The 25,591-nt window shown below is 42.3% G+C and overlaps 2 protein-coding genes across 6 annotated transcripts in view; one reads left to right on the plus strand and one right to left on the minus strand.

Moving 5' to 3' along the window:
- bend7 (BEN domain containing 7) overlaps positions 1 to 9,485 on the minus strand; it is a 44,910-nt gene extending 35,425 nt beyond the window's left edge. Inside the window, exons 1-2 of one of the 2 annotated variants that reach the window (XM_043714175.1) lie at positions 9,194 to 9,484; positions 5,595 to 5,669 (exon numbers count right to left, since the gene is read on the minus strand). In XM_043714175.1, the coding sequence (XP_043570110.1) occupies positions 5,595 to 5,669; positions 9,194 to 9,254 (136 nt within the window). In that variant the 5' untranslated portion in view covers positions 9,255 to 9,484. Of the gene's footprint in view, positions 1 to 5,594; positions 5,670 to 9,193 lie in introns of both variants that reach the window. The other variant, XM_043714176.1, reaches the window with a different exon arrangement.
- A 1,591-nt stretch (positions 9,486 to 11,076) lies between these two features.
- prpf18 (PRP18 pre-mRNA processing factor 18 homolog (yeast)) overlaps positions 11,077 to 25,591 on the plus strand; it is a 28,833-nt gene continuing 14,318 nt past the window's right edge. Inside the window, exons 1-6 of one of the 4 annotated variants that reach the window (XM_043714178.1) lie at positions 11,077 to 11,218; positions 12,515 to 12,592; positions 12,736 to 12,762; positions 16,275 to 16,376; positions 18,152 to 18,265; positions 19,767 to 19,913. In XM_043714178.1, the coding sequence (XP_043570113.1) occupies positions 11,153 to 11,218; positions 12,515 to 12,592; positions 12,736 to 12,762; positions 16,275 to 16,376; positions 18,152 to 18,265; positions 19,767 to 19,913 (534 nt within the window). In that variant the 5' untranslated portion in view covers positions 11,077 to 11,152. The other 3 variants (XM_043714179.1, XM_043714182.1, XM_043714180.1) reach the window with 3 other exon arrangements.

The raw sequence follows: 25,591 nt of genomic DNA on the forward strand, positions 1-25,591 counted from the left end.
GCTACACGGAGAGGCTGAACAGGTTGGGGCTGTTTTCCCTGGAGCATCGGAGGCTGAGGGGTGACCTTATAGAGGTTTACAAAATTATGAGAGGCATGGATAGGATAAATAGGCAAAGTCTTTTCCCTGGGGTCGGGGAGTCCAGAACTAGAGGGCATAGGTTTAAGGTGAGAGGGGAAAGATTTAAAAGATATAAAGATATAAAAGGGACCTAAGGGACAACATTTTCACGCAGAGGGTGGTACATGTATGGAATGAACTGCCAGAGGATGTGGTGGAGGCTGGTACAATTGCAACATTTAAGAGGCATTTGGATGGGTATATGAATAGGAAGGGTTTGGAGATATGGGCCGGGTGCTGGCAGGTGGGACTAGATTGGATTGGGATATCTGGTCGGCATGGACGGGTTGGACTGAAGGGTCTGCTTCCATGCTGTACATCTCTATGACTCTAGGCCAAAAGCACAATGAAGCAACGGGCTTCTTCCTACCCTGTAAAGGTCCGTGGTCGCACTTGGATCAACGACACAAAGAAACTTTCATCGCTGGTCATCTGAAGTAATCTGACTAATCAGCTGGAACTAAGACGATGATTTAAGCCATTCTCCAGGGGAAGGCACAGATACAAGGTAATTTACAAAAATAAGCAAGTGTGATGGAAGAGAAAAACTGTTAATATAATATAATGGGGTCACTCTTCTATGGCCCTTTGCAGGAAATTCTAAGCTGCAACTTAATTTTATACAGCACATTTAATGTTGGGAATTGTCCCAAGGAATTATCCAAAAGTAACAACACTGTGTCCGAAGAGGAAATATTTAGAGATACAATGGCTGAATTCTGATATTTATTTTTGCAATGTAGATTACTTATTAAAAGGAGGAGCTTATAAATAATTATAAGAATATGCTGTATGCAACTACAAAAATCGTTGGAAAGAATTAGCCTTTATACTGTCTTCTATCACATCCTATTTTACTCTCTCATTGTCATTAGCTAATTTCAATTCAATGAAAATTGGAATGAAGAGACTAATGATGACCATGAAACCACTGCCGATAAGTGTGGTGCTGGAAAAGCACAGCAGGTCAGGCAGCATCTGAGGAGCAGGAGAGTCGACGTTTCAGGCATAAGCCCTTCATCAGGAATGAAAGCATTGCTGATTGTCAGGAAAGAAAATCCACATCTGGTTCACTAATTTCCTTTAGGGAACGAAACTGCCGTCCTTACCTGGTCTGGCCTACATGTGATTCCAAACCCACAGCAATGTGGTTGACTCTTAACTGCCCTCTGGGTAATTAGAGATGGGCAATAAATGTTAGCCGAGCCAGTGAGCCCTCATCCTGTGAATGATTTAACAAAACATTGCTCCTTTAAACATTATGTGCAGGTTTCTGCCCCTTTGACCACAGGGGATTTGCAGAGCTGGATTTATTAACTGATATCTGTCAATTATATTTATTTAAAGCCACAATTAAGTCTGAGGAAAGGCATGGGACAAACATTCATTGCCCATCCCCAATTGCCCTTGAGAAGGTGATGGTGAACTGCCTTCTTGAACCACTGCAGTCCATGTGCTGTAGGTAGATCCACAATACTGTTCGGGAGGGAATTCCAGGATCTTGACTCAGTAACACTGAAGGAACGGCGATATATTTACAAGTGAGGATGGTGATTGGCTTGGATTGATGATGTTCCCGATATCTGCTGCCCTTGACCTTTTAGGTAGAGGTGCTATCTGAGCTGAATAGAAAGCATCTTATAAATGGTACACACTGATACTTTTAAACATCAGTGGAAAAGGGAGTGCATGCTTATTTATATGGTACCAAACTTCTTCAGTGTTGTTGGAGCTGCACTCATCCAGGCAAGTGGGAAGTATTCCATCATAGTCCTGACTTATGCCTTGTAGATGGTGGACAAATTTTGGGGAGTCAGGAGGTGAGTTATGATTGCAGGATTCCTAGCCTCTGATTTGCTCTCCAGGCCACTATATTTATATGTCAAGTTCCTAGGAGTGACAATAACTGACAATCTGTCCTGGTCTTCCCACGGTAGATGTGACGGTCACGAAGGCAGAACAACCTCAGGTGGCTTAAAAATTTAAGTGTGTCCATAAGGACCCTCACCAACTCTTACAGAATGCTTTCCATTCTGCATCTATCTGGTGCATAATGGCTTGGTATAGCATCTGCCCAGGACCATAAGAAACTGCAGAAAATTGTGTGCACAGTTCAGACCATCACAGAAGCCAACCAACATCCCATCCACGGATTCCACCTACACTTCTCACTGCTGCGGAAAGACTCCCAACATCATCAAAGACTCCTCCCACCCTGGTAATTCTCTCTTCAAACCTCTTCCATTAGGCAGAAGATACAGAAGCTTGAAAACACACCAGGAGGTTCAGGAACAGCTTTTTCCCAGCCGTTGTTAGACTGATGGATGGACTCTCTAACTTCAACTTATGTTGATCTCACTAATGTTAATCTTGCTTTGTGCATATCCTGCGCAGCCATAACCTTGTATGCCTTGCTCTGTCTGAGCACCCTATGATCTGTATGTCCTTGTTTGCTATGATCTGTCTGTACTGCTTACAATACAAAGCTTTTCACTGTACTTAGATACATGTGACTGCAATAAATCAAATCAAATAAAACGAGTCCAGTTCAGTTTCTGTTCAATGGTAATCGCTAGGATATTGACAATGGGGGAATTCACCTTTGACTGTCAAGGGTCGGTTGTTAGATTCTCTCTTATTTGTCTTGCATGAATGTTACTTGTCACTTTTCAGCCCAAATGTGTCTCACTTGTCTTGAGAAAAGCTTGTAAAGTTATGGAAACTATCACTTATTACTGTATGTCATTTCAACCTGTCAGAGGAAGGAAAGCAGTTGATGGGTTATGAGGAAAATAATCAAACATTATCTTGAAGAAGTGTTCAGAAGGATATGATTGCAGTGAGTTCACCATGAAAGCCCCACCTGAGGGGTGGTCACCTTCAGGTTAAACCTCCACTTGTCCCTCCCTCTAAAGACAGAGCAGCTCCATGGTCCTCTAGGACTATGGTGACTTTTTCTTAAGCTGTAGACAGTCAAGTGTTTAAAAAAATTATGTTTAAAAATGTAATTAGTTCATATATAACTTCGTTTCTTCCTCCTGGTTTTAACAATAGTCATTAGCCCTTTCCTTGTGGTTTCTATTTTGCTTAAAATTAAATAAATAAACAAACAGAAAGCAGGAATGGTTGAAAGGTCAATTACTGAAGGGCACAGATTAAAAAGGATTGGTAAAAGGGTTAGAGACATCAGGCGGGCCAGAATTCAGGAAACATTGCCTGAGTGGACAGCAGATACAGATTCAAAGGTCACCAACAAAAAGGAAATGGATAAATATTTGAAGGAGGAAAGTACAGGGATATTGGGGAAAAAACAGGGGGTGGGAAGGAATTGGATTGTTCTTCAAAAAGGCCAGTACACATCAGCGTTCCCTCTAAGGTGTGAGACTGAACAGACACTCAATAATCTATGCACACTGATCGTCGTGCCAACTCTATTCCCAGGTAGGCAAGCAGGAGGCTGGAAGAATCTCCAGTGGGCGGCACGGTGGCACAGTGGTTAGCACTGCTGCCTCACAGCGCCAGAGACCCAGGTTCAATTCCCGCCTCAGGCAACTGTCTGTGTGGAGTTTGCACATTCTCCCCGTGTCTGCATGGGTTTCCTCTTGATGCTCTGGTTTCCTCCCACAGTCCAAAAATGTGCAGGTTAGGTGAACTGGCCACGCTAAATTGCCCATAGTGTTAGGTGAAGGGGTAAATGTAGGATAATAGGTCTGGGTGGGCTGCTCTTTGGAGGGTCAGTGTGGACTTGTTGGGCCAAAGGGCCTGTTTCCACACTGTAAGTAATCTAATCTAATCTAACACAGCAAGCCAGGCAACATCAGGAGGCTGGAAGAACACAGCAAGCCAGGCAGTCAGGAGGGAGAGGGACACAGCAAGGCAGGCAGCATCAGGAGGGAGAGGGACACAGCAAGGCAGGCAGCATCAGGAGGGGAAGAAGTCGACATTTTGGGTGTAACCCTTCTTCAACACCGACTTTCAATTCCACACACAGACCTCAGAGTCTGTGCAAAAGATAACAAAATTGGATGGAATTTAGGTACAGATTGAATGAGCTTAGTGACCTCCTTCTGTGCTTCTTGATGATTCTGTACATAATATGAACCTTCCAGTTTTAGCTTCCATAAAATAACATCACTTGTCTTCTATTCTGAGAAAATATTTCAAAATTATTTCACAGATGACTCTATAAGTGAAACATGAATAAGTGGTGCACTGTTTCTCAATATCAGCTCTTGCCATTTGTGCTTGAAGACAGGAATGAGTTGATACAGTAGCGCAGCACATTATAAACCAACAACCGGTACCATGGATATGAGCTCTTGAGTCACACGGAGGTGTAAACTCGGTATTGCAATTGCACTTAGCAATGGGCAGGCAATCTTTTTGAAGAAATAAAAATGCTCATACAATGAAATCCAAAGATGTGCAGGTTAGGTGAATTGGCCATGCTAAATTGCCCATAGTGTTTGGTGCATTAGTCAGGGATAAATGTAGGGTTGGGGAATGGGTTTGGGTTGGTTACTCTTCGGAGGGTTGGTGTGGACTTGTTGGGTCAAAGGGCCTGTTTCCATACTGTAGGGAATCTAATCTAATCTAATCTAATGCACAGGACTAGGCTACTTGAACACACCTAGAATTAGAATTAGAACCCCTACAGTGTGGAAACAGGCCCTTCAGCCCAACAAGTCCACACCGACCCTCTGAAGAGTATCCCACCCAGGCCCATTACCCTACCCTATTGTTCTAAATTTCCCCTGATTAATGCACCTCGCTTACACATCCCTGAACCCTATGGGCAACTGTGGGAGGATGCCGGAGCACACGGAGGAAACCCGCGCAGACATGGGGAGAACATGCAAACTGCACACAGACAGTCACCTGAGGCTTGAATTGAACCCGGGTACCTGGCGCTGTGAGGCAGCAGTGCTAACCACTGAGCCACCATGCCGCCCTATTAATGACTGACCTGATACCTAGCTCCCATTTGCAATCTCTGACTGGGTTAGTTTGTAACTGGCGGATAGGCAAGACAAAGAAAGAATTTTTCTAAAATAGACATTGTGGAGGGCTGATGAGAGAGTTTGGAGCAGTAGGGTGTTTGTGTGCGCAAAAGAACTATCTTTGTCTCTGTAGCCTAAAACTTCATGGTGAGTCAGCATTATTACAAATTGTAAAAATGGAAAAGCATTGGGAGTATTAGCAAGAAGTATATGAATATTTTACACACAAATTAAGAGCAGGAGTAAGCTACTTAGCCCCTGAAGCCTCCTCTGTCATTTAATAAGATCTTGGTTGATCTGATTACACCATATTGCTGCCTACCCTGATAACCTTTTACCCCGTTATGTGTTTACAGAAGGGAGCCACCACGTCCACACCAACCAACAAAGAACTGACTGCACTAATCCCATGTTGTATCAATATATATTTTGTTGTTTTCTGTACAATGTATAGATAATGAAATAAAAACATACCTGTGACAAAAAGTGTGTCATGTGCCTGCCCTAGGCTTTCAATGCTGCTGTCAGAACAGTTATCATCTTGATAATCTGCAACAAATACCTCTGGTTAGTTAATGTGTACTATTTTGGTTTAGCTGCCCATAACCATGTGTTATAACTGCTCAAAAAAATAAATGTGAATCATATTTTTAACAGAAGCTAACTGGCTGAGAGATGTTCACTATTCCTTTAGTAAGGTATTTAGACAACAGTGCAATAAACATTCATAAATAAAATCAAGGAGCAGAAAGGGCAGGTGGAGTTCAATCTGGAAAAGTGTGAAGTGATTAATTTTGGAAGGTCGAATTTGAATGCCGATTACAGGGGTAAAGGCAGGGTTCTTCACAGAGTTGGAGGCACAGAGGGATCTAGGGTCCACGTCCATAGATCCCTTAAAGTTGTCACAGGTTGATAGGGTTGTTAAGAAGGTGCAAGGTATGTTGGCTTTCACTTGCAGAGGGATTGAGGTTAAAAGCTGCAAGGTTATGCTGCAGCTCTAAAAAGCCTTGGTTAGACCAGACTTGGAATATTGTGTTCAGTTCTGGTTGCTTCATTATAGGAAGGCTGGGGAAGCTTTGGAGAGGGTGCAGAGGAGATTTGCCAGGATGCTGCCTGGACTGGAGGGCATGTCTTATGAAGAAAGGTTGAGGGAGCTAGGGCCTTTCTCACTGGAGCGAAGAAGGATGTGAGGTGACTTGATAGAGGTGAACGAGATAATGAGAGACATCGATAGAATGAACAGTCAGAGACTTTTTCCCAGGACAGAAATGTCTACCACAAGGGGACATAATTTTAAGGTGATTGGAGGAGGATATAGGGGAGATGTCAGAGGTAGGCTCTTTACACAGAAAGTGGTGGGTGTGTGGAATGCACTGCCAGCCATGGGAGTAGAGTCAGATACATTAGGGACATTTAAATGATTCTTGATAGGCACATGGATGATAGTAAAATGAAGGGTATGTAGGTTAGTTTGATCTCAGAGTAGGATAAAAGGTCAGCACAACATCGAGGGCCAAATGGCCTGTACTGTGCTGTACTGTTCTACGTCCGAAACGTCAAAACCATCATTGAATTCCATCCCTTGAAAAGTCCATTCTATCATTGTAGCAGATTGTATTTTAATTAACTCCCAATGTTTTGCTTGTTATTATACCCAATTATCATAAACACTTATTTGAGTAAATATGTTTCCTTTTATAAATATACTGAATTTTAGAGTTCATATTCAGTTTTTCATTCATTTCTAATTTTCTCCTTTTATTTGAAACAGATAATATTATTAAAACTATCAGTGTAAAGATTGGATCTTTTCATTTCACTATATTGTAGACTGAAATAGGATAAAGCAAAGGATTGCTGCTCTTTTTAAAAGACAAAACAACTGCAGATGTTGGAATCCAAGATAGACAGGCAGGAGGCTGGAAGAACACAGCAAGCCAGCCGGCATCAGATGGTGGAGAGGTCAATGTTTCGGATGTAACCCTTCTTCAGGATTGGGGGTGGGTGTAAGGGGAGCTGCAGATAATGGGGGGTTGGGGGTAGGCAGGCAGAGTGATGAAGTGGGGATAGCTGAGCACAGGTAGTGGGTACGACCTGGTTGGTCAATGGGAGGAATGAATCTGGATGGTAGCTGGGAGGAAGGGTCACTCAGAGGAATGGAAGGGCGAAGAGGGAGAGAAAGAGGGAGAGGAAGGGGAAAAAGAAGGGGGAGGGGGAGGGTATTTGAAATTGGAGAACTCAATGTTGAGTGCTCCGGGCTGTAAGCTGCCCAGGCAGAAGATGAGGTGTTGTCCCTCCAATTTGTGGTCCGATTCGCTGTGGCAATGGAGGAGGCCAAGGATGGTCTTGTCAGAAAGGGAGTGGGAAGGGGAATTAAAATAGGCGGTGACTGGGTGGTCAAATTGGCCACTGCGGGCCTGGCTGAGCTGTTCAGCGAAACGTTCCCTAAGTTTACGCTTGGTCTCCCCGATGTAGAGAAGACCACTTCGGGAGCACTGAATACAGTAAACTAGATTGGAGGAGAGGCAGGTGAACCTCTGTTTACCTGGAAGGACTGTTGGGACCCTGAATGTGGGAGAAGGGGGTGGTGTGCCGGTAGGTTTTGCATCTCCTGTGGTTGCAGGGGAAGGTACCTGGGGGTTCGGGGACAGTTCCTGACACTCACTGCAATGCTGTTGAAACAGTTGTTGGTTCATACAGTGGGGAAAGCCTAGTTGCAGATGATTGGAGCCTGGGAGCTATGTACAAATGAAGCTTCAGCTGGCAACAAGTAGCTGTTTGGATTCATGACCAGTTATTGATGACACACCGCTCTAGTCTGCGAACAACTACATGCTTAGTTCCCAGGTAGCTTGAGGCTGTTGGGGCAGAAGTCATCACACTTCTCAGCAGGAAGGAGGTGTTTTTGTTGTGCAGTAAAAGCATCTCAAGCTGTTTATTTTCCCTCAGCAGTTGTTGTAAGCTGGGGCCTTTAATTAATAAGTCAAAGATATTTATAAATGAATCAGTCACCCTTTGACTCCTGCAACCAAGAGGAAATAATTGGAGCAGGATGATTGTGAAGCAGTATTCTGATCAATAAATGGGTTAGCTCAGCAAACCCTGCAGACACAGACCACTGAACCACCTTTCCAGTTTTTCCCTCCACCCAAAACACCCATTTTTTTGTATCTTGTTTTTGTCTCGGTGTGTAAAGCATAAATAATAAATGCATTTATAGAGTTATATGTCAATGGTTCATAATTGTTTCTGTAGTTCAAATCTATTTACTTTAATAGACAGTAATTCTCATTAAGTACAGAATCTGGTCTGTGCCTTCTGTCAACCTGGGTTTGAAAGTCAGGTAAGAAATCTGGAATTTGATCTCTCGGACCAAATCATCCAAACTGACCTCGTCCAATTTGGCCCATAACCCTGTAAGCCTTTCATATTAATGAATCTATCCAAAAGTCTTGTACTCGCCTCAACCGCTGATTTGAGGCGTGCTTCCGATGAAATGTTAATCAGGATGTGTTTATGTTTTGATGGAATCAGACACTGAAACAAATCCTCTCTCAGTTTGGTGGCTGTAAGTTGGGATCAATCGTTGGTTAAAAAAAAAGTTTCCTTCACACCCACAGTGGAAATTGCGTGAGGCACAATGAAGATTAGCACAGGCAAAGATGCAGTGTCAGGTTAAAAACTCTGCTAAAAATGATGATAAAACTAGATCCCAATTACAATCAGAGAAAGGAAACACCTAACTTCTGCAGGAAATGCAATTTCAAATTAGATGCTCCTTCCCTATTTCCTGATATAGGATCTCAATTTGTGATAGCTAGTTAGTGTTTCATGCTGGTTGATATTTTCCTGGTTAAGGATTTTGCTGGTTATGTTTTCCAGGTTAATGGTTTTGTTGGTTAATGTTTCCCTGGCTAAGGATTTTGCTGCTTGGTGTTTCTCTAGTTAATGGTTTTGCTGGTTATTGTTGCCCAGTTTGATAGTAAGGCTGGTTATGTTTGCCTGGTTAATGGTTCTGTTGGTTAGTTTTCCTGTTTGATGGTTTAATGTTAACCCGGGCCGCTGTCTCTCACCTTCATTCACTCTCTTGAAGCTCCGTGACTTCCTGCTCCGTTTCCTCTCGGTGACTTCCATCGATCCCGCCGCAACTCCCGCACTGATCCTCCCCGGGGCCGGGACACACTCAGCCCGCCGCCTGCCCGAGCCGCCGCTTCACTTTGCCGGGGACCAGGCGCCGTCAATCACCGGCACAGGGAGAGAGAGAGCCAGGCCCGACCGACCGTCCGTCCGCCTTCAGGAGCAGAGGAACTCCACCCGAGAGGACCTGAGGCAGGGGGACCCTTCATCCGGGGGGACACTCCACCAGGGGGACACTCCACCCTCCACCAGGGGATCCTCCACCAGGGGGACACTCCACCCTCCACCAGGGGGACACTCCACCCTCACCAGGGGGACACTCCACCAAGGAGACACTACACCCTCCACCAGGGGGATCCTCCACCAGGGAGGCACTCCACCCTCCACCAGGGAGACACTACACCCTCCACCAGGGGGATCCTCCACCAGGGAGACACTCCACCCTCCACCAGGGAGACACTACACCCTCCACCAGGGAGACACTCCACCAGGGAGACACTACACCCTCCACCAGGGGGACACTCCATCAGGGAGACACTCCACCAGGGAGACACTACACCCTCCACCAGGGGGACACTCCACCAGGGGGACACTACACTCTCCACCAGGGGGACACTCCATCAGGGAGGCACTACATCCTCCATCAGGGAGACACTCCACCCTCCACCAGGGAAACACTACACCCTCCACCAGGGGGACACTCCACCAGGGAGACACTCCACCCTCCACCAGGGGGACACTCCACCAGGGAGACACTACACCCTCCACCAGGGGGACACTCCATCAGGGAGGCACTACATCCTCCATCAGGGAGACACTCCACCCTCCGCCCTTGATTTCAATACTGTTTGAAGAATTATGAGAATTTTAAGATAAACAAATCACCATACCTGATGATTGCCACTGCATTCTTTTAAAAACTAATAGATAAGGTTAATGCAGATACATAACTCATAATTACCACTGAATTCTTGAGAGTTTGAAATTGTGCCTTACTGAAAGTTTCAAATGAGAGAGGGAGAAACTGGGAAACTAGTCAGTTTATCCTTAGTTGATAGCAAGTTATGGGAATGAATCCGTACAATGTGGAAACAAGCCATTCGGCCCAATGACTCCACACTGACCCTCTGAAGAGGGGCCCACCAGACCCCCCCTATATTTCCCATGGCTAATGCATCTAACCTAGGAGAAAGTGAGGACCACAGATGCTGGAGAGTCAGACTCAAAACACGTGGCTCTGGAAAAACACAGCATCTGAGGAGCAGGTGAGTTGATATTTCAAGCATAAGCCATTCACCAGCACCTAACCTACACATCCCTGAACACCATGGGCAACTCAACATGGCAAATCCACCCTCACCTGCACATCTATGGAATGTGAGAGGAAACCGGAGCACCTGGAGGAAACCCACATGGACACGGGGAGAATGTGCCAACTCCACACAGACAGTCACCCGAGGGTGGAATCAAATTAATTCTCACTGAGCAATTGAACCTTACAAGCTGCCCAAAGAGAGTTGATTCCATTGAAAAGGCAGATTATATCTTCCAGCCCACCAAATGGACTGCAGTGGCTCAAGAAAGCAGCTCATCACCACCAATAAAAAGGCAATAAAATATAAACAGAAATTGCTGGAGAAACCTAGTGTCTTGTAGCTTCTGTGGAGAGGAAAATGGAGTTAACAATTTTTATGATTTTTTTCAGAACTGGAGTAAAATAAAACTAGTTCTGCAATATTTGCAATACATTATTTAAAAGTGTGAATTGTGTTAAGGTTATGGGGGAGGGTTGGGATAACTGAGGAAGGCTAGGCCGTGCCGTTGCTATGGCGACACTTCCTGCGCTCCGCCCTCTGACCCGGACGTGACGTATTGTTGTGGCGGCGGCCGCGAGGATGGAGCAACTGAAGGCGGAGATCGAGAGAAAACGGCGGCTCCTGGAGGACAGCCAGCCCTCGGGGGTGAGGGGAGGAGGGAAAGGGAGGGAGCCCGGGGGGCGAGGAGTGCGCCCCCCCCCCCCGGGGGTGAGGAGTGGGACCCCCCCCCCTCCGGGGGTCGTCACCCCGAAACTAGACACCAGCTCTTCCCCCCTCCATCGGTGGGGGGGGGGGGGGGGGGGGGGGGGGGGGGCGGCCCCCCCCCCGGGGGGGGGGGGGGGGGCCCCCCCCCCCGGGGGTGAGGAGTGGGCCCCCCCCCCTCCGGGGGTGAGGAGTGGGACCCCCCCCCCCCCCCCGGGGTGAGGAGTGGGACAGGGCCTCCGGGGTGGTCCTTGGGGAAGGCGAGAGAGGGCCTCTGAGGGGTGTGTGTGTTATATCTGTGTTGGTGGGGGAGGAGAAAAGCAAGAGAATAATTTATATTCACCAACATAAGCACCATTTCTACCACCAACATACGTGATCGTTGGAGAGAAGCTTCTGGATAAATATAAGAAAGATCGCAAGCTTTAATTGTTGGGATTGTTATTCTCTCTTTCCCCCTCTCCTGAAGGTGCAAACTTCATACAGGAGTATGTTTCCCTGTCTTTTAGTTTACTTCTTTGACTTATCTTTTTGTCTTGAAGTTTCTCTGAATGTTTTGTTTTATCGATGTTTGATTTTAAATTGACACTCCTTTATATCTTATAATTAATAGTCTGTATGTGGTGTTCTATAGATCCTAACCCTGGAGTATAATGTGTTGATGGGAGCAGCTTGAAGTGTTCAATCTTGTAGAGAGAATGCTGACCTCATCGAGGGGTGAGGAAACATCATTCATAGGTTTGAATCTGTCCAGTTGGAACAGTTGCAGAGACCAGGTTATCTACAGCCTAATTCCTCCCTCTCCTGGTGGAATATGATATGATGACATGAGAGTAGAGCTTTCAGCACCATGATATTGTCTATCCACTGTGCAGGTCCATAGGAATGGCAAAAGCACTATGATTATTGGCAACAGTAGGCATAAAATGATCATTGGGCACATTTTCTTAGCTGAGGCAGATCTTGAAATAGAGTTAACATGGCCATTTTGACATCCTGCATCTCAATATTATACAATCAATGATGTAACTCCTTTCAGCAAATGGGACACATTCTTATGACCCGCATTTTACAGCTCTCTATTCACATTCCAATGGTAGTGGCTATTGTGGGATGAGAATCTGAAAAACTATTGTTTAGCTTCCCACTGTGGTGATGCGTAAAGCTGTTCACAACACAATATTTCTTTCAGAATGTGGTGAATAAGATACAGAGAAATTTACTTTTGTATTCTTTCAGGAATCAAAAAAGTTCTTCAAACGTAGTGAACTCGCCAAGAAGGAAGAGGAGGCATATTTGGAAAGATGTGGCTACAAGGTACTTATTTTAGTTTGAGGTTATGGAAGGTGAATGAACAAATGTGACTTTTCTAAAAGTGTTGCAACCAAATGCATTTCACCAGTGAGATTTATCTGTGAGAATTTAACGTCAAATCTTTCCTGTGAAACTTGTATCAATAGGTTGTAACTGAGGAGCCAACACCAAAGGTATGGGTTCAAAAATAAACTTTATCTTTTTGTTTTGGGCTGTTAAGCAACCCATGTAGCTGACTGCATGACAGCAAATAGAATGCAAGTAGTGAACCTGTGCCTTGGCTTTTAAAATTTGGCATTGTTTTATTAGACTTGTTCAGTTAAATAAGATTAATTTAATAAAGTGCTTTTTCAGTCATCAAGCCAAGTAAGTTTCATAATCCATTTGAATAATTTTTTACTTGTTTATCATTTATTTAACGTATGACTGATTTCAGATGAAATACTGTATAGATTCTGAATTAGAGTAGAAAAGTACCATATTTCTTATTACGGAAAGCTAGCTTAAATTATTCCTTTAAAAGCTGTGTGTGGAATGAGGCAGGGTAAGAACAAGGACTGCAGATGCTGGAAACCAAAGTCTAGATTGGAGGACTATGGAATCTAGACTATGAAATGAGGCAGTATATTGAATGCGCTGTCACATTATGAATATGTGGGAAATCAGGTTAGAGGACAAGCTTATAACAGTAATTTTCTTGATGTCAGAAAAAGGATAGGCATTTATGTCACTCGATAAGAGAAAAATAATTGGCAAGAGAATCATTTTCTAGTCATGCCTAGATTTGTGATTGGTTTATAGAGTGGTATTGGCAGGTTTTAAATTCTCTATTTGTAGAATAAAATTTTTTAAAGGGGGAATAAAGAGGAAGAAATTGATTTTAAATACATGAATTCTGTGATTGAATAATTGTATTAGGGTAAGAGTTTAAACTGTAATTTTTAAGCTATTTATGTTGATCTTAAAAAGTAAGAAAACTGTTAGTTACTGTGGTAAGTTTCTACTGACAGAATTGGTAGGTAACATTAATAAAGTTATTGTATCGTGTATTGCATTTTTCTTCTCATGCTCGTCCAATAAAAGAGTAGATTACTCAGAAATTTAAAAAATAGCATTGACACTCTTACATGCATGAAAGCACTTGGAAAGCTTGTGCCTGAATCTTGTGTCTGCAGTGTTGGTAGAAAGTACAGTTTAAACCCAATGCTGTGGTATTGCAGAAGTAGCTGTTTGCCTGCTTTAATGGTGTTACTGCAAGTCACATTCTGTTTTGCATTGTTGATCCAGGCATGGAACTGAAAGAAAAACAGCATGAAATACAAGGATATTGTGAATATTTATCAGCATATGTGCTTTAATTTATTGTGGGAAATGGTTTGGAAATTGTTCCAGAACATTAGAGACAGGTGCAAAGGCTAACTGGCGTACAGTGCAGAAACATCACATTTATCACAAGTGGCCCGTGTTCACTTTGAAGCTCCACATGAATGTACTGTCACCCTCCTCCATCTAAGTATCTTAGCACCTCCTTCTTATCATACTAACCACTGGCCAGTTTTTACACATTATCATCTTTTATCAAATGCAGGTTTATGTTTTTGATCAGCATAATCTGAACATTGTGTTGAAACCTACCTTTCATAACCTGTTTGAATTATGTAACACTTGCATTTCTCTAAGGAAAAAATAAACATGTTGGCTCATTGAAAATGATGGGGCTAAAGAGTAAAACACTTCAAACAGTTGTCGTCTTTTGTATTCTTTTATTGTAATTAAACATTGATAAAGCACACTTTCCTAATGTTTCAAGCGTAAACCTCTACCAAATACTGTTATTTAGAGAGGTTTAATTAAAATTAAATAAGAATATTACATTCAAGCTCATTCATTTGAACTTTCCCATTTGACATATTGTCAGCTTTTCTCCTTACAAACTGTATTACATGTTGACATTGATCTGTCCTTGAAATACACTCTGCAAATGATAGCAACATTCATCCAGGCAGGAAACTGGGTTGAATGAAAATCATATGCTTGCTAGCAGTACTATGCAGAATATAAATTTGTGATTAAAAGTAAGCAGTAACCCTATTGGCCTTTTTTTAAAAAAAGTGCTTCATTAGTAATCCATTGGCTTTCAGATATTTTGGAATATCCAAAGCATTTGGAATTTGCAGTTTAAGTCAGGCTTCTTGTGTACCTCCCACTTCGTTCAGCTCCATTGGTGATTGAACCTTCAGCTGTGTACACTCCAAGCTTTGGATTCTATTCTCTTTCTGCTCCTTTAGGACATTTCTAGTAGTTGTTTGACTACAATTTTTGTCACGTAACAATGCCATAAGATACAGGAACAGAATTAGGCCATCCGGCCCATCGCGTATGTTCCACCATTCAATCATGGTTGATATGTTTCTCAACCCCATTTTCCTGCTTGCACCCAATAACTCTTGATCCCCTGACCAATCAAGAACTTATCTATCTCTGAGTTAAATACGCTCCATGACTTGGCCTCCACAGCTTTCTGTCAGTGAGTTCCACAGATTAACCACCCTTTGGCTGAAGAAATCCCTCCTTATCTCAGTTCTGAAGGGTCGTGCCTTCACTCTGAGGGTGTGCCCTTGGGTCCTTGTCTCTCTTTTCTACATCCACTCTATCCAGACCTCTCCGTATTCTGAAGGTTTCAAACAGATATCCCCCCCCTCCCATCCCCATCCTTCTAAACTTTTGCCAAGTATAGACCCAGAGTCTTTAACCACTCCTCATATGACAAGTCCTTGATTCCTGGATTGTACTTGTAAACATCCTCTGGACCCCCTCCAATACCAGCACATTATTCCTTAGTCAGTACATTCTAAATGTGGTCTGACCAGAACCTTATACAGCCTCAGTATTACATTTCTGCCCTTGTATCTAAACCTCTCGATATGAATGGTAACATTGTATTTCTCTTCCTAACTATCACCAGAACTTGCATGTTAACCTTAAGAGAGTCCTGCATTCTGACTGCCAAGTCCTTTCGTGCTTCAAATTTCCAAAGTCTTTTTCTGTTTTAGAAAATATTCTGCACCTCTATTCTTTGTACCAAAGTGTAAAACCTCAGACTTTCCCACATTGTTTTGAGTGGCCGTCTTTGGGCAAGTTTAAAACATTCAAATTAGGTGTTAACTAAGAGTGATTTCCATTTCAGTTCAAAGTCCCAAAAATTAAAATATGTGGCTCTCTTACAATGTTTAAGTTGCTCAATTATAATAATGGGAAGATAATGGGAAGAACAAAATAGTATTCAACAAGGAAGGGTTTGGAGGGATATGGGCTGGGTGCTGGCATGTGGGACTAGATTGGGTTGGGATAACTGGTCGAGTTGGACCCAAGGGTCTGTTTCCGTGCTGTACATCTCTACAACTCTATAAGCAATGCAAAAAGTATACTATGTCTGTTTCAGAAAAAGGCAAAGTTTACCATTTTTAAAACTCTAGTCTTTTGTAGGAATCAAAAAATAGCAGATGTTAGGTGGTTTTGGTTTAATCATGTTTGGGAAAGCTGATCTCCCCCAGTGTTTCACCAAACAGGAAATGTGTTGCAAACAGGTTACTTATAATTTTTATGATCTTTTACTTGTGTGATGCTATAACTTAGAGGTTAGTTCTTGCACTAAAATGTAATGACGAATGCGGTTAACGTACAGGTGCAAACAAAACCAATTGAAGAAAATGCTGCCTCTTCAAATCCAGTGCTTGAACTCGAACTTGCAGAAGAGAAGTTACCCATGACCCTTTCCAGGCAAGAGGTAAGATTAAGTCTTGATTCACACTGAATTTTGGAAACTGCCAAAATTCAAGATTAGTTATGAAATAATACATTTTCAGATCCTTCATAGTTAATCAAAATCCACACTGTTTCAATTCAAATATTCTGTCAGAATTGGAGGCAGCATCTTTGGTAGTTAATTTGATACATTTGGTTTCCATGATAATATTTCATTTTCCATGCTATATTGTCAAATTAAGTCCTCAACAGAACACCAAAAACATCAATATATAAAAGAAAAGTTCTGGTTATGAAAGCTTTCTTGATTTTAGTTTTCTGCTTGTCTGCTATATGGTATGCTTTGCAAGAAAGCAGCTGAATAGTCTATATTCTGGTCTCTGCGAAACCCTATTTTAAGCTAGCTGCTATTGAATATGCTCTAGCAATTTTTACTACTTATCATTCTTTTCTTTAGCAACTTTGAGTTATAGTTGCCCAGTGGCTTGAACACTCTGCATTGCTACAGGAAGCGCAACATCACAGTTGGGTGCTAAAAGATGTTGGCCAAGTGCTCTGCCCTTCTGTAAAATCATTTTTACAAAGTTTATTTTCCTTTACTTTATAACAGATATACAGGGCCAACATTCCTCTAGAAATAATACTTCTGAGCAATGCACATCATTATGAATATGCAAATTGGGTGGATGCATGTAGCAAGGAAGAGAAATCCCATGAATTATAAACCACTGCAAGCTACTGAACAATTTGTGCTGCTCTGCTATTGACGTTGTGCAAGTGGCATTGTGGCATCTTGCTTTTAATATCCCTGAGATTTACTGAATTTTTATCTCCCTCGCATGTTATACTTGCCGATAAAAGTTAAATTTGATAATTAGTGATCTAGGTATCTTTGACAGCATGAAATTGAGTCGCTGCCAATTAATCTCTCTTGCCCAGAAAGTGAAAAATCAAAAGTCTGTATTCTTATTCCTATATGTTGTAATTCCTTTGTGGAAACATTTAAAGGTCTAATTTTCTTTAGGAAGTCTTACTTTTCCTTTATTTCCGCACCCCCCCCCCATTTCTCTCAATCTGTACCTGATATAACTTTAAATTCAGCTATTCAAATCACCCTCCCTCTTAGTCCTTCATTTGTTTATTTCTCGATCATTAAATGTAATTGGTTAAGGGTAAAACATCAATCTTATCATTCAGCAAGGTCCCAAATGCTTTGTATACCTCTGTCCAGTTATCAGTTTGCACTTGAGAAAACTTTGACAAAATGTTTTTGAATTGATGTGTATAAGAATAAACTAATGGGGCCACAGGGTGTGATGTCCTGATCTACCATATTCTGAGCTATAGAAATTTTCTAAGTCAAATTTTAAATTGAGTATAATTATCGAACTTTATGGTGCTTGTGATGGAGTTGCCATAGATGGTGCTGTTGTGCTATGACAATTAATTTTCATTCAAAATTGGCTCAAGTGCATCAACATCTGCCAGAGAGTAGCATTACTTCACTTATTTCAGGGGAAGTCCCAAAAGAGAAGGAAAAATACTACACTATGCTTATGCTTGGTTTTTAGACAGGAAATAACTTTGACTTTTCATAATTATGTTGGAACCTGCAGTTTTGTATTGGATTGCCTTTTGTTCAGGAAATGCTTTATAAATAAATACTGCAGAAATCATCTTTCTGCTCAAACAACATTTCACTCATTCAGAAGCTGATCAAAGAATGGCTTATTATTGCAAATATATTTCTGTGCAGAATTCCTGTGATCAAATGAAACCATTTTGCTGTCTTTCAAGGTTATTCGACGGCTACGTGAAAGAGGAGAACCAATTCAATTGTTTGGTGAAACAGACTATGAAGCTTTTCAACGTCTTCGAAAAATAGAAATCTTAACTCCTGAAATTAATAAGGTATTCTTTTTTTGAGTAATGTTTCATTGTCATTTTTCATAGGAATGATCCCTGAACTTAGCATTAACACAAGCAAGAACAATAAGACATAGATTTAAAACGACATGCAAATGAAGCAAGGATGATGTCAGAAAAAACTTTTATTCAGTAAGTAGGATATGCAGTGTATTGCCTGGAAGTGTGGTGGAGACAGTCAATTGAGGCATTCAAGAGAGTGTTGGATTTGTTTTTGGATTGTAATGGTGTGCAGGAATATGGAGGAATAGAAAGTAGATTGGCATTAGATAATACAGCCAGTGGTGATGCAATGGTCCTCCAACTGCATTATCATAATTCTGTGAGCTGCTTTTACATGAAAGAATATACATTGTGGTAGCATATTCATATATGGTGCACAGGAACTACCTGGCGAGAAGATTGCTGAAGTGTTTACAAATTTAAGATTTGCAACCCAGAAAGAGACAAATGAAGAGGGGGCACATGCAGGTTCAGTTGAGAGAGAGAGATAAAGATAAAGTGTGGTTTAATTTTGGCAGTTTCCAGACTATCAGAGCTTCAAATAAGTCTGTTTATGCTGTTTTAGGAGTTGAAGATGATGAGCTGGGAAAAGCCCAGAGTTATTTCTTGAGAATTCATTGAGTTAGTTTGTGACTCTGTGTGTGGGTCTGCAGAAATTCACTGAAAGCAAATTTTTGCAATCTCAACGGTGAGTAAGAAATTCAGAGTTAAGATAGGAGTGATATTTCACTGGACTGGAGTTGAGTTTCTTGAGTATATTGCTGAGAAAAAGACTGACTCTTTTTACTGTTTTTGATCAGATGTTTCCTACTTGTCATAGTGTACGTGAGACTTGATTTCTTTTTTATTTAGTAAACTTGTATTTTTGAAGTACATTAGCACCCTGTTATGAATAGGTTCAATGATTGACCATCACAGTAACCAAATGGTAAAAGTAAAACTTAGGGTCAGTCAAGTCCGGTTTCACTCTGGAATTTGATTTGTAATGTATTTTTTATCAGCTGGGATCATTATAAATAATATTGTTTCCTTTTATTAATATTGATATTTTAATCTGGTATTTTCAAACCAGATTCTGAGAACATATAATAAGATGACCAGGATTAGGAACAGGAGTAGATCGTCTGGCCCCTCAAATCTCATCCGCCATTCAGTAGGATCATGACTGATCTTGTATGCCTAGCCTTGCATTACTTAAAATAACTTCGGAAGCTTTCACATAATAAAACCATATGTATAAGAAACCAGAACATACAAAGACATAGCTACAACTGCTATAAATTTGCTAAAAAAACCTGAAATATTACTCACCTTAGGTAGTTTTGTGATTACTATTCTGCATGATGAAAGGTTAATGTAAGAGAATGATAATGTGCAAAGCTATCCGAACAACAAATGAACCAACAAATATGTAATAATTCTAATTAGCCATTCCAGCCTTCATAACAACTCTAATGCTTTTGTTCTGTCTGACTTCCTACAGGGTTTGAGAAATGACTTGAAAGCTGCTATGGATAAGATAGACCAGCAGTACTTAAACGAAATTGTCGCTGGTCAGGAACATGGTGAAGAGGAAGGACAGAATGACCTAAAAGTTCATGAAGAAAATACAACAATTGAGGAACTGGAGGTAAGAATTAAGCTTTACTAACTCGTTCTTTAAGATAATTCAGAGATAGGACGAACCAAAGCTTTACAATGTTTTAACAATTTGCTTTATTAATATTAAAACACAGTGGTTGGGGGGGGATCCAAGATGGCAGCGATCTAACAGGTCTGCCTTGCTGAGCTTTGCTCCATGACTCGGGCGAAGTGGCGCTTTTACCCTCCTCAACTCAGCTATTTTGAAGAAAATCAATAGTTTAATATTAGTAAAGTTGTTACATACCAATTTTTTCAGTCAGGGAAGATGACTAGAGGCAAAGGACAGAATAAATTGCAACAGGCAGGACACTCCTCTGCAGTATTAGACATACCCGCACCTGCAGTTGTGGCCTCTCCCGAACTCCTGATGGACTCACCTACTCGACAAGGCTTGGCTGCGGAGTTCGCAAAACTCTGGGGGAAGATGGAGGCATCGATTGAAGAGAGTCATGCCAGGCTGCAACTGTTCGCGGCCATGCTGCAGGAATGTGAGCAGGAGCTGCAGAGTCTCAGGAAGCTAGTGGAGGAGGTCGAGCAGCGGACTGTGACAGAGACCTCGGTGGGATGTATCAGGCTCTGGCGAAGCAGGTTACGTGCCTTAGTCGAACAGGTCGATAACCTTGAGAATCCAGGTCGAAGAAAAAACACCCGGGTGGTCTGGCTGCTGGAGCGAGAGGGAGGCGAGCAGCCAGCCAGCTTTTCCGAAGAATGGCTACCGTAATTTCAGGGCTGGGAAGCCGAGGCGGGCTTGGTACGGATTAAGAGAGCTCACTGGGTGGCGGTGCTCAGGCCCGGTTCCAACCAGCACCGCTACCCAGTCCTAAAGGGACAAACAAAAAATAATGGAAGCCTCCAGATCACTAGGAAAGGATCCAAAAAGCCCTGGTTATTAAAAGATCAAAGATTGTTTTTTCAGGACTTTTCAGCAGCTGTGATCTGCAAGAGGAAGTCCTTTGAGGTGAAGAACAGACTGAGGAATCTGGATATTCAGTATTCCATCAGGTACCCAGCAGTGCTCCGCTTTAATCATGAATGATCCGTGCATGTATTTGACTCCTCAGAAAAAGCAAAGAACTTTGTGGACACTTTGGAATAGATTAGATGATCCAAAGAACGTGGACAATAATGGTTCTCTTTTCTTTTCCTTTTATTTTTTTCTCTACCTCATGTACTTCTCCTTTTTCTTTATTCCGTTATTATAGAAAGTGTTGTTGGTCTTTTTTACAGTGATAATTGAAGTCAGTGTAGGGTTGGGGATGGGTGAAGTACCTACTTTAAATTTCTTTGTCCTTAATTCCTATTTTGGTTGTTTATGCTTCGCTTGAGCTTGGGGCGTGGCTCAAGCTAGAAGGAGCTATGGAGGTGTATATGGGTAGTGTAAGCGCCCCCTGTGGGCAGGGGGAAGAGTCTACCATCAATTTTTTTTGTATGCTTTAATTGGTTTAGTTTGTTGGTTTTTAGTAACTTTGAATTCCATGTTCACTCAGACAGTGAAGAGAGAACTCTCCTTCACGAAACAAAGGCTGTTTGAGCATGGCAATAGGTCAGGCAAATACCTGGCATATCTGGCCAGGATAAAGAGCATCCTCCAATCCGTAACATCAATTAGATTAGGATTCTTATGTGTGACTCTAAAAGGATCAATGCGGCATTTCGGAGTTCTTACTCTGAGTTATATCGGTCAGAATGCTGCAACGATAGGTGGGCTATGATCGAGTCTTTTTTTTAAACTTCAGAACTACTTAACGTCCCTTTGACAGTGCAAGTGATATAGGAGGCAGTAAGATAGCTCCAAAGTGGGAAAGCGCCCAGCCCTGATGGTCTCCCAAGTGAATGCTACAAAGAATTTATCAATATCCTGTCAGAGCCGATGCTGGACATGTACAACTATTCGTGCAGTCATGACTGCCTCCCACCATCCCTGAGATAGGCTAATATCTCTCTCATTCTCAAGAAAGGGAAGACCCTGGGGGACTGTGCTTCTTATAGTCAAGAGTGTGATGCTGGAAAAGCACAGCGGGTCAAGTCGCGTCAGAGGAGCAGGAGAATCGACATTTCGGGCATTAGTCCTTCATCAGCCCTTCCTGTGCTTCGTATAGGCCTGTTTCGCTATTAAATTTGGACTTTAACATTTTATCCAAGACATTTTCATTGCAATTGGAGAAGGTATTGCTTTGTATTATTAAGGAGGTCCAGACGGATTTTATAAAGGGCCATAAGTCCTCCAATAATATTAGAAGATTACTGAGAGAGTGGTGGCTGTGTGGAATGCTCTGCCCCAGAGGGCAGTGGAGGCCCATTCTCTGGATTCATTTAAGAAGGAGTTGGATAGAGCTCTCAAAGGTAGTGGAATCAAGGGTTATGGAGATAAGGCAGGAAGAGGATACTGATTAGGAATGATCAGCCATGATTATATTGAATGGCGGTGCAGGCTCGAAGGGCTGAATGGCCTACTCCTGCACCTATTGTCTATTGTCTAATATGGTCCAAGTGTGTTAGCACCAATCAGTTCAGGGTTTGGTGATCTCTTTACATGCAGAGGAAGAATTCAGTCAGGTAGCGTGGCCATATCTTTTTTTTATATACTCTGGAACAATTTGGTCTAGATGAGGTCTTTGTCAGATGGATGGGGGTCCTGTGTAATGACCCTCTGGCTGCGGTTCTCACCAATGGTATAAGATCCAATAATTTCAGTATTGGTAGGGGCAGTCGGCAAAGTGGTCCCTTTTCACCACTACTTTTTACATTGGTGATTGAGCTGCTTGCAGAGGCTATCCGTAAGGACCCTAACATAGCTGCCTTGGAAGTGGCATCGAGGGCACATCAGATTACGTTATATGCAGATGATGTTCTCCTCTTCCTATCAAACCCGGCAGTTTCTGTATCCCATTTAATACAATGTATTAATTTATTTGGCTCTCTTTCAGGATAGAATAATATAGTAGATATAAGTTCAATTTTGCAAAGTCAGAGGTTATGCCCATGCGGGGTCTTGAGGGAATACCTGATATCACAGGTGAATTACGATTCCCCTTTAAATGATCGCAGAGGGGTTTTCTTTACTTAGGTATTTTTGTTACTCCCACCTTTGATCAATTATTTAAGGCTAACCTGGCTCATTTGCTTGACAAGATTAGCTAAGACCTGCAAAGATGGGAGGCCTTTCCAATCTCTTATGTTGAATAGTCCTTATCAAAATGAATGTCCTTCCTTGTCTGTTATATCCCATGTGAATACTTCCCCTGATGTCTCCCAGGCAAACGTCGCGGAGACTCACTGGTTGGCTTAATTCTTTTATTTGGCGTCACAGGTGGTCCCTCTCTAAGCTTGCCAAATTGCAGTTACCCCAACGGTGTGGGGGGAAGGGAGGGAGAGGGAGTAGATTTCCCAGATATTAAGAGATACCTACTAAGCTCCCTACTGTCCTTCGTGAGCGACAGGGCCTGAGAGGACCCGAGATCAATATGGATGGATATCGAGGCCTCCCAGGCAAAGTGCCCCCTTACTGGGCTATTGTTTATGGATAAGATGAGGATAGTCATAGAATACTGTCAGAATCCAGTCAAAGCATGGAGAGCAATGCAACAGAGTGAGGGCAGTTTTTCTAAAACCTCCATTCTCACCCCTGTAGTTGGTAAGCCTGGTTTCCGGCTAGGGATGATGGACCCTGAATTCAAATGGTAGGCAACTAGGGGAGTCTCCTGTTTGGGAGACCTGTTTGAGGGGGAGGTCATGATGACCTTTGACCAAATGAGCCGCAAGTATGGATTGCCCAGCCGATTGCCAGTTAATTTCAGGTTCGGGACTTCATCCAAATAAAGACTATGCTTTTGACCAACCCTTTATAGGTCTGACACAGAGAGGAGAGTGCTTTGTGCTGCAAACACTCTCTTGGTTAGTACTCTCTACCACCTACTGGGGGATGGCGCCTGGAACAACATTGAGCAACTATGTGAGGTTTGGGAGCAATAGTTGGGAGTGGAGACCCTTCAGAGACATGGGAGGACATTTGGGAGAACGCGTGAAAGATCTCTATCTGTAACAGAACACACACCATGCAGTTGAAGGTTCTTCATTTGGCCCCAAATTGTCTTGCGAAATTGAAAAAGGGAGCATCTCCAATGTGCCCCAAGTGCTAAATAAGCATAAGAACCCTCACTCATTGTTTGTGGTCATGCCACAAGCTTTGTTGCTACGAGAGCACCGTGGTCTTGGGGACCGAAATTAAGGTAGACTCTTGGACTTGCTGAATTTATCTTCCTTAGACTCACATGGGAAAAAATTATTTAACATCCTCACTTACTATGTGCGGAAGAATATTTTGATGAGTAGGGTGTCTGAGAACCCTCCAGGCCTGTTGGGGTGGCTTAAGTTAATTATGGAACACATTTGTTTGGATTTCCTCACAAACATGGTGCACCATAAGACAGAACTGTTTTATAACACATAGCAGCGCTTTTTGAATTACCTGGACACAGGCTTGTCTGCCATTTTAATGAGAGCATTTGTTTAACCATGGTGGTTAGGTTTAGTGAGCCTTGTGCCCTGGGAGGAAGAATCCCGAATAAATACGGTTGTAATAATTAATGCTCCAGAAGGTTGGGCACTTTAGTGTGGTTGTGCTGAGTGGCATTATTTATTTATTTATTTTATAGATTTGTAGTGATTGTAGTTTTGATTTGTAGAGTAGGGTAGTAGTTAGTTCGTTGTAATCGTTGTTATAATTTTAAATTGTTATATTTTTGTAGTTTTATAATTTTGTAAAGAAAACCTTTCTCAATAAAAACACAATGGTTATACAGAAAGGAATTATTGCAGCCTTAATTAGAAGTACAAGTCAAAGCTCTGAATGCCAAAGACTTAACTCAGCTTTAGGATATTGAAATGTTGATTCTTTCCAGAGATCTTTCCTTGTATTCTTCACATCTGTGTCGTGGATTGTAGACTTGATTGTATGAAAATTGTAATATTTTACTGATGTCTGAGCAAGCTTCTGGAAGTTTTCTTCCATCCCTCACTTCCATTGTTCAAAATTGGTTGATATCTGATGTTTCCAGTTGATTCTGATTGACTTTCAGGCCGAGCTGGTGGTGGCTTTATCTTTAATCTTCTAGGAAGCACTTCTACACACAAAGCCTGGTGGTGTTTGGAACTCGCTCTTCCGCAAATGCCAGCAGATGCTGGATCAGTTGTTAATTTTCAATCTATGATCGATAAACGTTCAGCAAAGGTATTAAGGGATATGCGGCAAAAGTGAGGACTGCAGATGCTGGAAACCAGAGATTTTATCTCTCCACCCTGGAGGCTTCCTGCCTCTATTCCTGATGAAGGGCTTTTGCCCACATCATCGATTTTCCTGCTCCTCGGATGCTGCCTGACCTGGTGTGCTTTTCCAGCACCACTCTGATTTAAATTAAGCGATATGGATCAAAGGCAGGTACAGGGAGTTCGGCTGTAGATTAGCCATGATCTCATTGAATTGTGGTGCATATTCGAGAGGCTGATAGGAACAGGAGTGGGCCAATGTTCCCTTATTTCTAAATGCATCATCTCAGTTAGCCTTCCGCACATCTTAAGTAATAGTAAGATGTGTGGAATAGTAATAACACTGTTTGGACCTCGTCAGTATACACAGCATTTCACCTTGAGTTCTTACAATTCTCA

Source organism: Chiloscyllium plagiosum, chromosome 23 (genome assembly GCF_004010195.1).
Source record: "Chiloscyllium plagiosum isolate BGI_BamShark_2017 chromosome 23, ASM401019v2, whole genome shotgun sequence".
NCBI lineage: Eukaryota > Metazoa > Chordata > Chondrichthyes > Orectolobiformes > Hemiscylliidae > Chiloscyllium > Chiloscyllium plagiosum.